This window comes from Pituophis catenifer, unplaced genomic scaffold (genome assembly GCF_029215685.1).
Source record: "Pituophis catenifer annectens isolate HBS135680 unplaced genomic scaffold, rPitCat1.0.hap2 SCAF_50, whole genome shotgun sequence".
NCBI lineage: Eukaryota > Metazoa > Chordata > Lepidosauria > Squamata > Colubridae > Pituophis > Pituophis catenifer.
The window spans coordinates 91,160-105,000 of NW_027256930.1; the positions used below are offsets into that span (position 1 = coordinate 91,160).

The following is a 13,841-nucleotide window of genomic DNA, read 5'->3' on the forward strand; positions in this document are numbered from 1 at the left end:
TCCCTTCCAACTCTGTTATTCTATTCTATTCTATTCTATTCTATTCTATTCTATTCTATTCTATTCTATTCTATTCTATTCTATTCTATTCTATTCTATTCTATTCTATTCTACTCTACTCTACTCTACTCTACTCTACTCTACTCTACTCTACTCTATTCTATTCTATTCTATTCCCTTTTAGCACTGTGATGTTCTACAGAAACTTAACACACCTTGTTTAGGCTGCTGTTATGCATCTGGAAAGGCGTCAAGGAAAGACCTTGAGGGAAAAGATGACCCCTGTGTTAAGCCCAAAACAAATATGTACTTGCCCTTTGGAACGAGTGATCGAGAGGTGCCCATTCATGCGACATTAGCAAAACTGCTGTGAAGTTGAAGGAAAATGGCCCACCGCGGCTTTGCCTTGGTCCTCGGACTGTTGGGAAGCCTTCTTCTCGCTGAGTGTGCAGGTTGGTTCCCTTTTCAGCTAAGTTTCTTTTGGTTGGAGTTGAAAAGCTGTTTTGGTCACCAACTAAGGAATAAGCCACGGGGAAATAAATTGAACTTAAAAGCTTCTAAAGATAGCACGGATACTGGAATATTAGACCAACCAACTCTCATTCATTGTAATTGCAACACTTTTTTTTTAAAAGTCTTTATTCAACCTTTTTTAATTTTAAAAACACATTTCCATTTTTACAGCTTTCAACTATCGGTAACAATTCAGATTTCGTAATTCCGATTTATGGCCTATTATTGTATACATTATGTACACCTTTAATTATCTAATATCTTAAATATTCTATTTTTATTCTTCATGAACATCGATTGACTCTATTCTTCATATAGGTAATATATACATATGTATTTACATATCCCTTTTATCCTTTAACAAGTTATATCATATTTATAAATATATATAAAATTTTCAATTTAACGTACTTTCTATATTATCTTTATGCATCAATTTTACATCTCGTTTTGAGCCATTGATACCACATATTCCAACTCCTGTAATTCTCTGATTCCTCTCTATCTTTGAGCTCCATGGTTAATTTATCCATTTCCGCGCAATCGAGGACTTTCTTTTATTATCATTGCATTTGTTGGCATGTTTTCTTGTTTCCAATTTTAATTAATTAATTAGCGTAATTGCAACTCTATGTGTAGGTACTTAATAGGACTTGCTCCCAAGTCCCTGTCTATAAATTTGGTTTTGTAACCCTAAACCTTTGCATCTACCCAACCGATAAAATGTAGATTTTGGAAATAGTTCCAAAAAGTGATTTTTCAAAAGGTAACTAGACTTTGTATGTCTTGAAGATCATTAGCTTCTCATCTTGGATATAAATCCTTCCATCCTCCACCTTTTGGTCAGAGCTGAAGAAGCTTCTTGGATGAGAAGCGAAACATCTTCAAGGGAAAAGAAAGTCCAGCTGCGTTTTGAAAAAGGACTTTTGGGACAACCTCTCTGGCCGAGAACCTCCAGAGACATTTGGGAAATAGTAAGTGGGAAAAGAGATAGATTATTAAAACGTGGCTGCTCTACGAACAAATACCCATTTAAAAAGTTAGAATCGCATTTACAATAATGGAATTAGTAATCCCAAATGTGCATTTTGAATCTAACTTGGATTGTTTGCAAGGAATTTACAAACTGAAATGAATCCCCAATGCACCGGTATTCTATTTGCCGAAAATGTAATCCAAAACGGCTAAATTATAGCCTTCATTTCGTTTCTATGGCTTTCTTTTATTCATTTTAGGGTATTGTATGTTACTATTGCTGTTCATTAGGGATGCTGAGCCCCTGTGGAAATCTTTTCTATTGATGACTAGCGATAAAAATCACCAATCCAAATTGGAAGTTTAATTATTACCTTCCTGGGGAAGGCGATTTAAAAGGTTGCAGAGCTGCCTTTGATTTTAATCAACCATAGTTTAACCTTTTGAAATTGACCAGTGAACTCCACCGCAAAATAATACAGTAATATATTCCTTGTCTCAGGGAACCTACAGCTAAATGAAATAAAGATATTAGTTTAGTACAGAATTCAAAAAAAAAGAAAGAAAGAAAGAAAGAAAGAAAATACTTCATTGACAACAGGTAGTCCTATTGCCAATGAAGTATTTTCTTCTTTCTTTTTTAAAATTCTGTTCTAAGGATTTATTTATTTAGCGTATGGTTGGTCACACACAGTATTAAAACACTTCAGTTCTAAGGAATTTAGATAAAATAACAGACAGGACAAAAGTTATGAAGCAAAACTGGAAAACCCCAAATGTCTTTTGATATATTTTTTCCCCCTGTGTCTGCCTGGAGAACGTTTGTGTCTATAACCTCTCATTACTTTTTGTGCTGTAGTTTTTTATTAATCAGCAAAAGGCAAGTTCCGTCTTGCGCCGATATAGAAGGTATAATTCTGGATACCTTGAAGAAGTTCGTCAAGGGGAATCTTGAACGGGAGTGCATTGAGGAAATATGCGATTTTGAAGAAGCCCGAGAAGTTTTTGAAGATGATGCTCAAACGGTGATTATCGGCATCAAGAGAACTTAATTTTTTTCTTTTTTTCTTTTCTTTTCTTTTCTTCTTTTCTTTTCTTTTCTTTTCTTTTTCTTTTCTTTTCTTTTCTTTTCTTTTCTTTTCTTTTCTTTTCTTTTCCTTTCCTTTCCTTCCTTCCTTCCTTCCTTCCTTCCTTCCTTCCTTCCTTCCTTCCTTCCTTCCTCCTCCTCCTCCTCCTCCTCCTCCTCCTCCTCCTCCTCCTCCTCCTCCTCCTCCTCCTTCTTCTTCTTCTCCTCCTCCTCCCTCTCCCCATCCCCCTCCTCCTCCCCCTTTTTCTCCTTCCTTCCTCCCTTCCCTTGCCTTCCCTTGCTTTCCCTTGCCTCCTCCTCCTTTCTTCTTCTTCTTCTTCTTCTTCTTCTTCTTCTTCTTCTTCTTCTTCTTCTTCTTCTTCTTCTTCTTCTTCTTCTCTTCTCCTTCTCCTTCTCCTCCTCCTCCTCCTCCTCCTCCTCCCTCCTCCCTCCTCCCTCCTCCCCCTCAACTAGCAAAATGCTTACTAGCCAAACAATTTGGCAATCCCAGATCATGCGCTTCAGGTTGTTACATAGCTACCATCTTCTTGATCCCTATCCTGATCAGGGTGCCATAAATAGGTTTTTCCAGAAAAATGAGATCTTGATTTGAGTTGGGATAGATGGGTGCCAGATTAGTTCCTTTCTCATTCAAAACCGGCCCTGTGAATTGCAGTGAGAAATGTATGTAATTTATCAATGCATAGCTTGCAGAATAGATCCAACATGACCATCAAGATCAAGTCCAATATGGCCTTCTTCAATTTCAGTAGTCATACCTTTAGTCTTCCAAATATCTACATGTATCTACAATAGATACAAATACCTATTATAGACCAATAAAATCTATAAGCTTTATTTAGATATGAAACCAAAAGGAGATAGTCTATGATCAGGAGGAACTTCTCAAAGGATGGGGCTTGTAGATGTGTTTATGGACCATGGTTAGGGAGTGTAATATCTGAGAGACGATGAGATCATTACCACAAATGAACTTTGGGTCTGAATTTAGAGTCAAATCTACTTCTATTTGAATGCAATGTTGTAAATTGTTGGTTTTTTTGCAGGTGGTATTTTGGAAGACATATATTGGTAAGTGTTCCTTCAAAAGAACCATCAACACACATCTAGCATTCTAGGCCTCCTTTCATAAAGACTCTGTGGACTTCAACTCCCAGAATTCCTCAGTCAGCCAGACCTCAGCCAGCCAGCCTTCCATTTTGCAGGTCACATTTTCATTAGATAGAAAGTACTTTTGAGAAGTAGACTCGAACCCAAGTATCTGATAGGCAACTTCCTTGTCTCCATCTCATAGAATTGATGGATTGATTGATTGGCTGGCCAATTGTGATTGGACACACAAGGAATTTGTCTTTGGGGCATATGCTCTCAGTGTACATAAAAGAAAAGATACATTCATCAAGAGTCATAAGGTACAACACTTAATGATAGTCACAGGGTACAAATAAGCAATTAAATCATATTAGGAAACAGTCAATATAAATCGTAAGGATACAAGCAACAAGGTTACAGTTATAAGTGGGAAGAGATGGGTGATGGGAATGATGGGAAGATTAATAGTAGTGCAGACTTAGTAAATAGTTTGACAATGTTGAGGGAATTATTTGTTTAGCAGAGTGATGGCGTTCGGGTGAAAAACTGTCCTTGTGTCTAGTTGTTCTGGTGTGCAGTGCTCTATAGCGTCATTTTGAGGGTAGGAGTTGAAACCATTTATATCCAGGATGTGAGGGGTCTGTAAATATTTTCCCAGCCCTCTTTTGGACTCGTGCAGTATCCAGGTCCTCAATGGAAGGCAGGTTGGTAGCCATTGTTTTTTCTGCCGTTCTAATTATCCTCTGACGTCTGTGTCTGGCTTGTTGGGTTGCAGAACCAAACCAGACAGTTATAGAGGTGCAGATGACAGACTCAATAATTCCTCTGTAGAACTGGATCAGCAGCTCCTTGGGCCATTAATCTCATCCTGATAAACTTATTCTTATTCTTTCCCTCTCACCATTGAAGATGTATGTTCAATGGAGAATGGAAATTGTGAGCAGATTTGCAGAAATGTACAAAGAGGGAGGGCAGCTTGTTCCTGTGTTGATGGATACAATCTGTTGGATGACCAGAAGACCTGTGGACCATCAGGTAAACCTGGTTGGGGGGGGTATTTATTTATTTATTTATTCATTCATTCCATTTCTGTAGATGCTCATCTCAATCATCTTTGATTTGAGGATCTCCATTGTCTCTCATGCATTGAGGCTGTGGTTGTACGATAATTTGGCAATGAGATGCATTGCTAAGGTGGTTTGACTCACTGAACCGGGACTTCTGATAGATCACAGCAGTGACCAAGCATCTCCAAGCTTCATTCTTCTTGCCCACCATCTCCTTCTCTCAGAGGAAGGATGCTGTGTAGCACCGTTCCCATGAGAATAAGTTAGATGGTTATCAACCCCAACTCTGTTCTAAGCATGGAGAAGACTTAGATTGTGGCTGGGCAATTTGTTTCTCATGGAACAGTGCTTCCATCTTCTCTTTCTAGGAGACTTTTCTTGTGGAACGATTACATTGCCAGAACCTATAACATCCAGACTCTCAGAGGACCAGAGCAACATCAACAATACCAAAACACACCAAGGGAAGTTAAACATTGCTCAGGTTGTCCTCCCAAGAAGAATTCCTACTCAAGACTGGGGTCAGTTTAATAGCTGGAAAGGACAAGTTCCATGGCAGGTAGGCAAATGAAATCAGGGGTTCCACCACATGCCCCTGCATTTATTGAGGTTGCATCACCTCTTCTTCTGAAGAATCCATCCAAACGATCAGTTCCTTGGGTTGAAGTGCCATCATTATGTAGGCCAAACTCAGCTCCACCTCTTGTTTTCCTTTAAGACCTTAAAATGGACATTATTATTCTCGAATGAGGAAATACAGATAGTACTTGACTTACCACTGGTCAGTTAGTGACCACTTTAAGTTAGTAAGATCTAATTAGTAAGATCTAAATTAGTAAGCTTTAAGTTAGTAGTAACTGTGAGAGGGATCTTGGAGTCCTAGTGGACAACCATTTAGATATGAGCCAGCCGTGTGCAGCAGCTGCCAAAAAAGCCAACACAGTTCTAGGCTGCATCAACAGAGGGATAGAATCAAGATCACGTGAAGTGTTAATACCACTTTATGATGCCTTGGTAAGGCCACACTTGGAATCCTGCATCCAGTTTTGGTTGCCACGATGTAAAAAAGATGTTGAGACTCTAGAAAGAGTGCAGAGAAGAGCAACAAAGATGATTAAGGGACTGGAGGCTAAAACACATGAAGAACGGTTGCAGGAACTGGGTATGTCTAATTTAATGAAAAGAAGGACTAGGGGAGACATGACAGCAGTCTTCCAATATCTCAGGGGTTGCCACAAAGAAGGAGTCAAACTATTCTTCAAAGCACCTGAGGGTAGGACAAGAAGCAATGGGTGGAAACTAATCAAGGAGAGAAGCAACTTAGAACTAAGGAGAAATTTCCTGACAGTGAGAACAATTAATCAGTGGAACAACTTGCCTGCAGAAGTTGTGAAGGCTCCAACACTGGAAGTTTTTAAGAAGATGTTGGATAACCATTTGTCTGAAGTGGTGTAGGGTTTCCTGCCTGGGCAGGGGGTTGGACTAGAAGACCTCCAAGGTCCCTTCCAACTCTGTTATTCTATTCTATTCTATACTTGAAGTATGATGGATAGTCTCCAAAGGTACCTATGAACAAGTTCTGTAGTTCTGATGGCCCACCCTCCCCTCACAAAGACTACATGTTGGACACCTGGCAACCCAATTTACAGTTGTTTGCAGCATCACATGACTGGGCTTTATGGCGTTTTTGCTGAAAGCTGGCATTACTTGCAATTTTCAGTCAAAGCAACCCATAGCGAACAATAGATTTACTTTCCAGCAGTAAAGTTGCAAAGCTCACAATGTTCACTCAATAAGCATTCCAAAAAGGTCATAAAATGGGTCCTCCTTTATGACCGTGATGACTTACAATCATAATGGGCAGGTTCCGTTACGGTCCTAAGTGGAAAACAACCTGTAGAACAATGCTTCACAAACCTGGCAGCTTTAAGACAGGAGGGACTTCAACTCCCAGAATTCCCCTCCTGACATGGGGAAGTCACCAAAGAACTAGAGCAGAGGACTTCAAACTTGGCAACTTTACGACTTGTGGACTTCAACTCCCAGAATTCTCCAGCCAGCATAGCATTCTGGGAGTTGAAGTCCACGAGTCTTAAAGCTGCCAAGTTTGAAGACCTCTGAACTAGAGAGTGCTTGGAAAGGAGACAGATAAACAGGTTGAAATTTAAGGAAAAATGCAAGTGTTAACGGGTGGGAAATATTCAGTCTTTGGAAGATCTCCTGTCCTGTCTTTGTACATTTGTCACAATCTGACACAGTTTATCTGCTTCCAGGTTTATATGTTCAGCTTCGATAGAAAAGGATTTTGTGAAGGAGTGTTGATTAGTGATAAGTGGGTCATCACAGCAGCACATTGTCTGGAGTATAAGCCTCACACAATCGTGGCAGGTAAGGAAGCAATTGTCTACAGCATGGGTGTCCATCCTTGGCAACTTCAAGATTTGTGGACTTCAACTCCCTTGGCTGGCTGGGAAATTCTGGGAGTTGAAGTCCACCAGTTTTAATTCTACTTTGTTGTAAAGCTACATTAACAGACTCTTGCACGTCTGAAAGTACAATTCTCCCACTGTCACCTTTGCAGCCTGATTACTTAGGAAAGATCCCTTCTGACCAGGGATGAAATCCAGCAGGTTCTGACAGGTTCTGGAGAACCGGTAGCAGAAATTTTGAGCAGTTTGGAAAGCCAACGAACACCACCTCTGACTGGCCCCAGAGTGGGGTGGGAATGGAGATTTTGCAATATCCTTCCCCCAGGAGTGGGGTGGGAATGGAGATTTTGCAGTATCCTTCCCCTGCCACGCCCACCAAGCAAAACCATGCCCACCAAGCCATGCCCATAGAACCGATAGTAAAAAAAAATGGATTTCACCACTGCTCCTGACCTTTTTGCTCTGTCCATTATGCAGCTATGGGCTATGCTCCCTCTTATCTAACCTAGGTTGCATCTCTTTCTTCAGTCTCCCAAGGTCATTCTCACAGACTACTACACATTGCGCCTGGACCAGAGCCCAGCTAGGATGAGAGAAAGTTTATTGTAGCCAAACTAATTAATAGCAGCCATATTGTATAAGCTTAAAAGAAAAGCTTAACATAATGTTAACAGCTTTCGGGCTGCTAATCCAGAGAATAAGTCCTGGAACAGCTCTGCAACATCTGGGCTGCCCTTAGAATGCCATCTTTTTGTTTCTTTTAACTTTTCACTCTTGAACCTCCCCACAGCACACCCATGCAGAGAGAAATGGGTGTGTGTAGGGAGATGGTAAGTCTCTCTCCCTCTCCCCTCAATGATGGATTTGATCTGAAGGTGACTGGAGTTCCATGAATTTTTAAAATGGGAAGGAAGAGCTTCTTACCCTCCGTGGTGAGAATGGGAAGCAATCAAAGTTGCTGACTTCCCATTGGACCAAGTCATCTATGATCATGTGCTGCTGGGGCACCAGGCTAAACAATTATCCTAGGGCTGAAGCTTATATGGGTCAACCATGTCATCTGTTGTGGCCTGTTGGCCACCGGCCTCTCCAGCAGCAAAATCAGAGGAGAAGGAGGTGTGAGAGTTAGGATCAGCATGAGGGCAACCTGAGAGCTCCGAGGGGGAAGAGGGAATGGAGCTCTCAGAGAGAGAGACAGAGGCAGAACCTGGGCCATCCATCAGTCCTCAGATGGAGAATCAACAGCCCCCAGGTCTGGAGGTGGATGATGAGGAAGAGGAGGAACTGCTGGGCCCAGTGCCTAAGTCGCGGATGTGCAGAAGGCAGAGGAGAGGAGAGCAGTGGGAATCTATGGGCCGGTCCTTGGGCCGGAAGAGCTACCGCTGCTAATGAAGTCCTACCCTAGCTCTGGGGATCAAAGGCAGGGGGTGGAGATGAATAGATGTGGCAGACAACTATTCATCTCCCTGCTGGCCAGACTTGTTAGCCTGCGAGAGAAACTTTTTGCCGGGGCTGCCGGCAGTCCTAATTAAAGGAATATCTTGAGTTCACGCCAGAGGGTTTGTCGTGTTTGGGAAGCTGGGTCAGAACATCATCTGAACCCTGATCCTGGTGCCTTTTCCTTAAAAAAAAAAAGATTTCAGACTATGTTCCTTCACTTCAACCTCCCCATTGAGTTGCAGATACCAGCTGTAGGCTACACGAGACGTCTCCTGGAAGTGATGCAGCTTGGTCAGTCTGAAAACACACCTAATGGGTTTGTTGTTCTTCTCTTGAATCAGGAGAATACGACACCAGCGCCTTCGAGCACTCTGAGCAGCTCCGTCAAATCCTGAGGGTGTTCCAGCATCCTAGCTACAACAAGACTAGAAAGTATGAAAACGACCTCGCTCTTCTGGAACTCAGCACACCCTTGGTCCTGAACAAATATGTCACCCCCATTTGCATCGGGAACAGGGTGCTCACGAAGTACCTCCTAGAGCAGGGAAGAGGCACCCAGAGTGGCTGGTGGAAGCTTGACTATTTACAGAAGATCTCAAATACCCTTCAGCGTGCCGACATCCAATATGTCGACCAGGTCAACTGTCTGCAAAAGAACGACACCCAACCTTCTCCCAATACCTTCTGTGCAGGCCATCCTACCTTTGTCAGAAAGGTTTATCATGGCAACAGTGGTGCTCCATTTGCTACGGAGAGGAACAACACATGGTTTCTAACAGGCATCGCAACTTGTGGAGCAGAGTGTACCGGGGACAAACCGTACGAGACCTTCACTTCGATCGCAAATTATATTGCGTGGATACACAATGTGATAAGAGGGGAGCTGTGAGGAAGAGGCACAATGTCTTCTATCAGTTCCCCTGTTATCTCCTGACCATGTGAGGGAGGAGACATATATGCTTCCTAATTCCTTTGCCCCTTTCATTTAATTACAGTACATAACACTTACGCAAAAATAGATCATGCTTTATTCTGGGGGCGTTATTTTCACTGAAATCGGATCCAATCTGCACAGAAATTAGCTAGGAACATAATACTGGTAGAGGTGGCAGAGCCCAATGGGTAAAGCCTTCGGCTTGAAGAATTCAAAGGCCCATTTTTAATCCTGTCATTCTGAGTCTAATCAAATCCCACCACACCATCAGTTTTCTAAGCACCACCTGCTTACCTGGCTGGGGTGAAGGTAAAACACAAGAGTAGAAAAAAAGAGGATGGCAAATGAGCCTGAGAAATGCGTGTTGAAATTCGGAAATGTGTATGATTATGAAGTATAACGAAAGCAATAAATAAATAAATGGCAACATGAACAAGATCACGGAGGGATGTGTTCTCATCTCTAACTGCTTTAATAATGGTGAAATGATGGAGGAGTCCTCGGTGCTCTCTGAGCTTGGGGATTTTGCTCCAGATGTTTCTGGATTAGGGAACATCGACTAGAGGAAGAGGGAGGAGGAACAGGGGGGAGGAAAGAGGAGGAGAAGGAGAAGGAGGAGGAGGAGGAGGAGGAGGAGGAGGAGGAGGAGGAGGAGGAGGAGAAGAAGAAGAAGAAGAAGAAGAAGAAGAAGAAGAAGAAGAAGAAGAAGAAGAAGAAGAAGAAGAAAAGGAGGAGGAGGAGAAGGAGGAGGAGGAAGAGGGTGTAGGGTTTCCTGCCTAAGCAGGGGGTTGGACTAGAAGACCTCCAAGGTCCCTTCCAACTCTTTTAATCTATTTAAAGAAGAAGGAGGAGGAGGAGGAGGAGGAGGAGAAGGAGGAGGAGGAGGAGGAGGAGGAAAAGAAGAAGAAGAAGAAGAAGAAGAAGAAGAAGAAGAAGAAGAAGAAGAAGAAGAAGAAGAAGAAGAAGAAGAAGAGGAAGAAGAGGAGGAGGAGGAGGAGGAGGGGAGGAGGAGGAGGAGAAAGAGGAGGAGGAGGACTGAGAGGTCCTTGGTGTTTTCTGAGTTTGGTTGTTTTCTTGCAGAAATTTCATTAACCAAACGAAGTAACATTAATAGTGCTAGAAGAGAATGGGCTTTGCAGGGAGGAGGAGGAGGAGGAGGAGGAGGAGGAGGAGGAGGAGGAGGAGGAGGAGGAGGAAGAGGAGGAGAAATATGGTAGGGTTCTTGCTGCTTCCTGAGTTTGCCTGTTTTCTTGGAAATGTTTCATTACCCAACTAGGGAACATCATCAGTGCTAGTGAAATCATGCTAAAATGTCGATTTAATACATGATTGCAAGAACATTGGCAGCCCAGATCCTTTGGATTTAGTAATTTATTTAGAAAGATGCAGCTTTGAACCATGAGTTCAAAGCTGCATCTTTGCAAATGCAAAGCTGCATTTGGGTTCACTCAAATAATGCCCTGACAGCAAACCTCATGGAGGTTGAGGCTAACCAGTTTGGTCTAGTCTAGTGGTTAAGGTCTCAGGTTACAAACCACAAGACAGTGAGTTCGAGTCCTGCCTTAGGTATGAAAGCCAGCTGGACCAATCACCAGGAGATGAAGAATTCTAGTCCCACCTTAAACTGAGTTAACCTTGAATCGGGTCAGATTCGAACTGCCGACAGACGCCAGTCAGCAGAAGCAGCCTGCTGTACTGCATTCTTAACTACTGTGCCACCACGGCTCTTTATGTGGTTTTTTTTTTAAGGGTCAAACATCAAAATGGAACCCTTTGTTGGCAACTGATCTGAGGAAGGATCCCGGATGGCCGCAACGCCTGGGAATTCTAGTGTGCGTTTTGGCACAACCGGATGGCTATTCAGCCAAACCCTTCAAAAAAAGGAGGGGGGGGATTGCCATTTGAAGATCAGCGGCAGAAGCCCATCCAGAAATCTTCCGCAGAGAGATAACACCCGCAAGAACAAATATTGACTTGCACTTTGGAACTATTATCGATCCGGTAGTTTCATATCCCCGAACATCAGGACGGTGTTTTGAAGTTGAAAGAAAATGGCAAACAGCGTCTTTGTCCCTGCACTGGGCCTGCTGGGATGTCTCTTCCTCGCCGAGGGTGCAGGTCGGTTCATTTTACATCTATTTAACAAACCTCTGGATTTTGTTTTGGGCTTGGGCAAAGAGAAATACCTTCTGCCTTGGAGAAGGAATCAACAGCTCAAAGCCAGCTTCCTATGAGAGCGTGACGGACGAAGCTGTGCTTACAGGTAGTCCTCGACTTACGACCATAATTGGGGCCTAGAATTTCTGTGGCTAAACAAAACAATTGTTAAGTGAGTCCTGCCAGCTTTTATGTCTGGGTGTTTTTTTTTTTGCTATTGTTTTTGAGTGAATTGCTAAGCTACCTCCATGAATTAACGGTTGCAGGAACTGGGCATGGCTAGTCTAGCGAAGAGAAGGACCGGGGGAGACAGGATAGCAGTCTTCCAAAATTTGAGGGGCTGCCACAGAGAGGAGGAAGTGGGTCAAACTATTTTCCAAAGCACCCGAAGGCCAGAGAAGGAATAATGGATGGAAACTGACCAAGGAGAGATTCAACCTAGAAATGAGGAGGAACTTTCTGACAGTGAGAACAATCAACCAGTGGAATAGAAGTTGCCTTCAGAAGTTGTGGGAGCTTCATCACTGGAGGCTTCCAAGAAGAGATTGGACTGTCATCTGTCAGAAATGTTGTAGGGTCTCCTGCTTGGGTGGAGGCTTGGACTAGATAACCTACAAGGTCCCTTCCAACTCTGTTAATCTGTAATTTTGCACATTACCTTCTCCGTAGACACCCGCAAGAGGTATGATCACTAGTTTCTTACTTTTCTATAAAATAGAACTTCTAAAGAAATGTTAAGTGTCAGTACGGGACCAATAAGCCAGCTTTCTCCTATCGAAAAGTGGTTTATTTTTCCTGAAGCTAGATGGCTCTTCACTCAGTGCTGTAGAAAATTGGTTGAGATTCATTTGTTTTTCAAGCCCAACGCAAAGGGAAAACCACTCATTCTAAGGACCTCTTTAGAGCTAACAGGGGCCAGTAACAGCAAAAGGCAATAAATATAATTATCTCAGCACTGAAGTACGAACTCCAGGGGCTATTTGACACAGGTTGGGATATTTGCAGGATGATCGCATCGAAAAATGTTTGCTTCTGCATCAATTGACTCTTTGATTCCTCTTGTTGACATTTCACATCTACTCTTTGGATGATAGGATCTAATCAACTTCCGTGAATGTTGTTCCGTGGGTTTCTAAATGTCTCCTTTGGTTCGTTTTGGGATGTTCTCCTAAAAGATAACTACGAGCAGGAGCCAATCAAATCTCCCAAAGGTGTTTCTTTTTTTCAAGAGGCAACTGGACTTCCTGTTTTTTCTTTGAAGATGTTTCACTTCTCATCCAAGAAGCTTCTTCAGCTCTGACAGGACAGTGGGGAATGGAAGGATTTATCTTCCTTGCAGACAGCTGGTCATTTGCATCCTTTTAGAGGGTTTTTGAAGCACTTGGAGGTTTACCTGTGTCTTCAGGTAATGCTCCTGGTTCCTGTAGTCTGCAATTTTTTTCTCTCTGGAAATCCATTCCTACTCCCATACCATTCAAGAGTGTTCATCCCAAATTGTATAGTTAAAAGTCTGTAGAGATTCTCCATCATCCAGCTCATGGTCCTGGATGATGGAGCACCATGTCCCAAAGGTCCTTTTTCCAGAGGCAACTGGACTTCCTGGTTCTTCTTCGAAGCTTCTTGGATGAGAAGTGAAATGTCTTCAAAGGAAAACCAGAAAGTCCAATTGCCTCTTGAAAAAGCACCTTTGGGACAATCATGACTTGGATGACTGAGAATCTCCATACCAAATATTATTTGTAGGGACCTCTGTTTTCATTTAGAAAGTTCAGCCTTTGGCTGTTTGGATTGGTCTACTTTATCTTGGGACAAAGAAGTCACAGGTCAACAACTGGAAGCTTAATTATTAATCTTATTGTGGGGAACGGATAATGAGCTTTCGGTCAAGCGTACGGTGGCAGCAACCGGGTTTCGAACGCGAGCCTGCCCCTCGTCACCAGCGGCATCCTGACCATATGAGCCACTGCGATCCTGTGGGATGGATACGGTGCCAACGTAAGGGCTGAATCCAGACAAGTGGCAAGCGGAGTTTTCCCAGGCTAGAGAGACAGGGGCTCGTGATCATTGAACTTGGAAAGATGGGTGAAAACAGCACAGAGTGTAGACGCTGGATCACAGAGCGACATTAAACTTCGCTCTGCAATGCA

General features: G+C 42.7%; 2 protein-coding genes across 2 annotated transcripts in view; both read left to right on the plus strand.

Moving 5' to 3' along the window:
* Positions 1-336: 336 nt before the first annotated feature.
* Positions 337-9,969, plus strand: LOC139326536 (coagulation factor IX-like). Its single transcript, XM_070956527.1, is given in 8 exon segments — positions 337-452; positions 2,349-2,422; positions 2,424-2,513; positions 3,622-3,646; positions 4,577-4,702; positions 5,103-5,293; positions 7,008-7,122; positions 8,945-9,969. Coding segments are annotated over 8 exon segments (1,236 nt in total). The 5' UTR covers positions 337-385; the 3' UTR covers positions 9,493-9,969.
* A 1,579-nt stretch (positions 9,970-11,548) lies between these two features.
* Positions 11,549-13,841, plus strand: part of LOC139326535 (coagulation factor IX-like) — a 14,467-nt gene continuing 12,174 nt past the window's right edge. The window contains 1 exon segment of the mRNA XM_070956526.1: positions 11,549-11,655. Within this exon segment, the coding sequence (XP_070812627.1) occupies positions 11,589-11,655 (67 nt within the window). The 5' untranslated portion in view covers positions 11,549-11,588.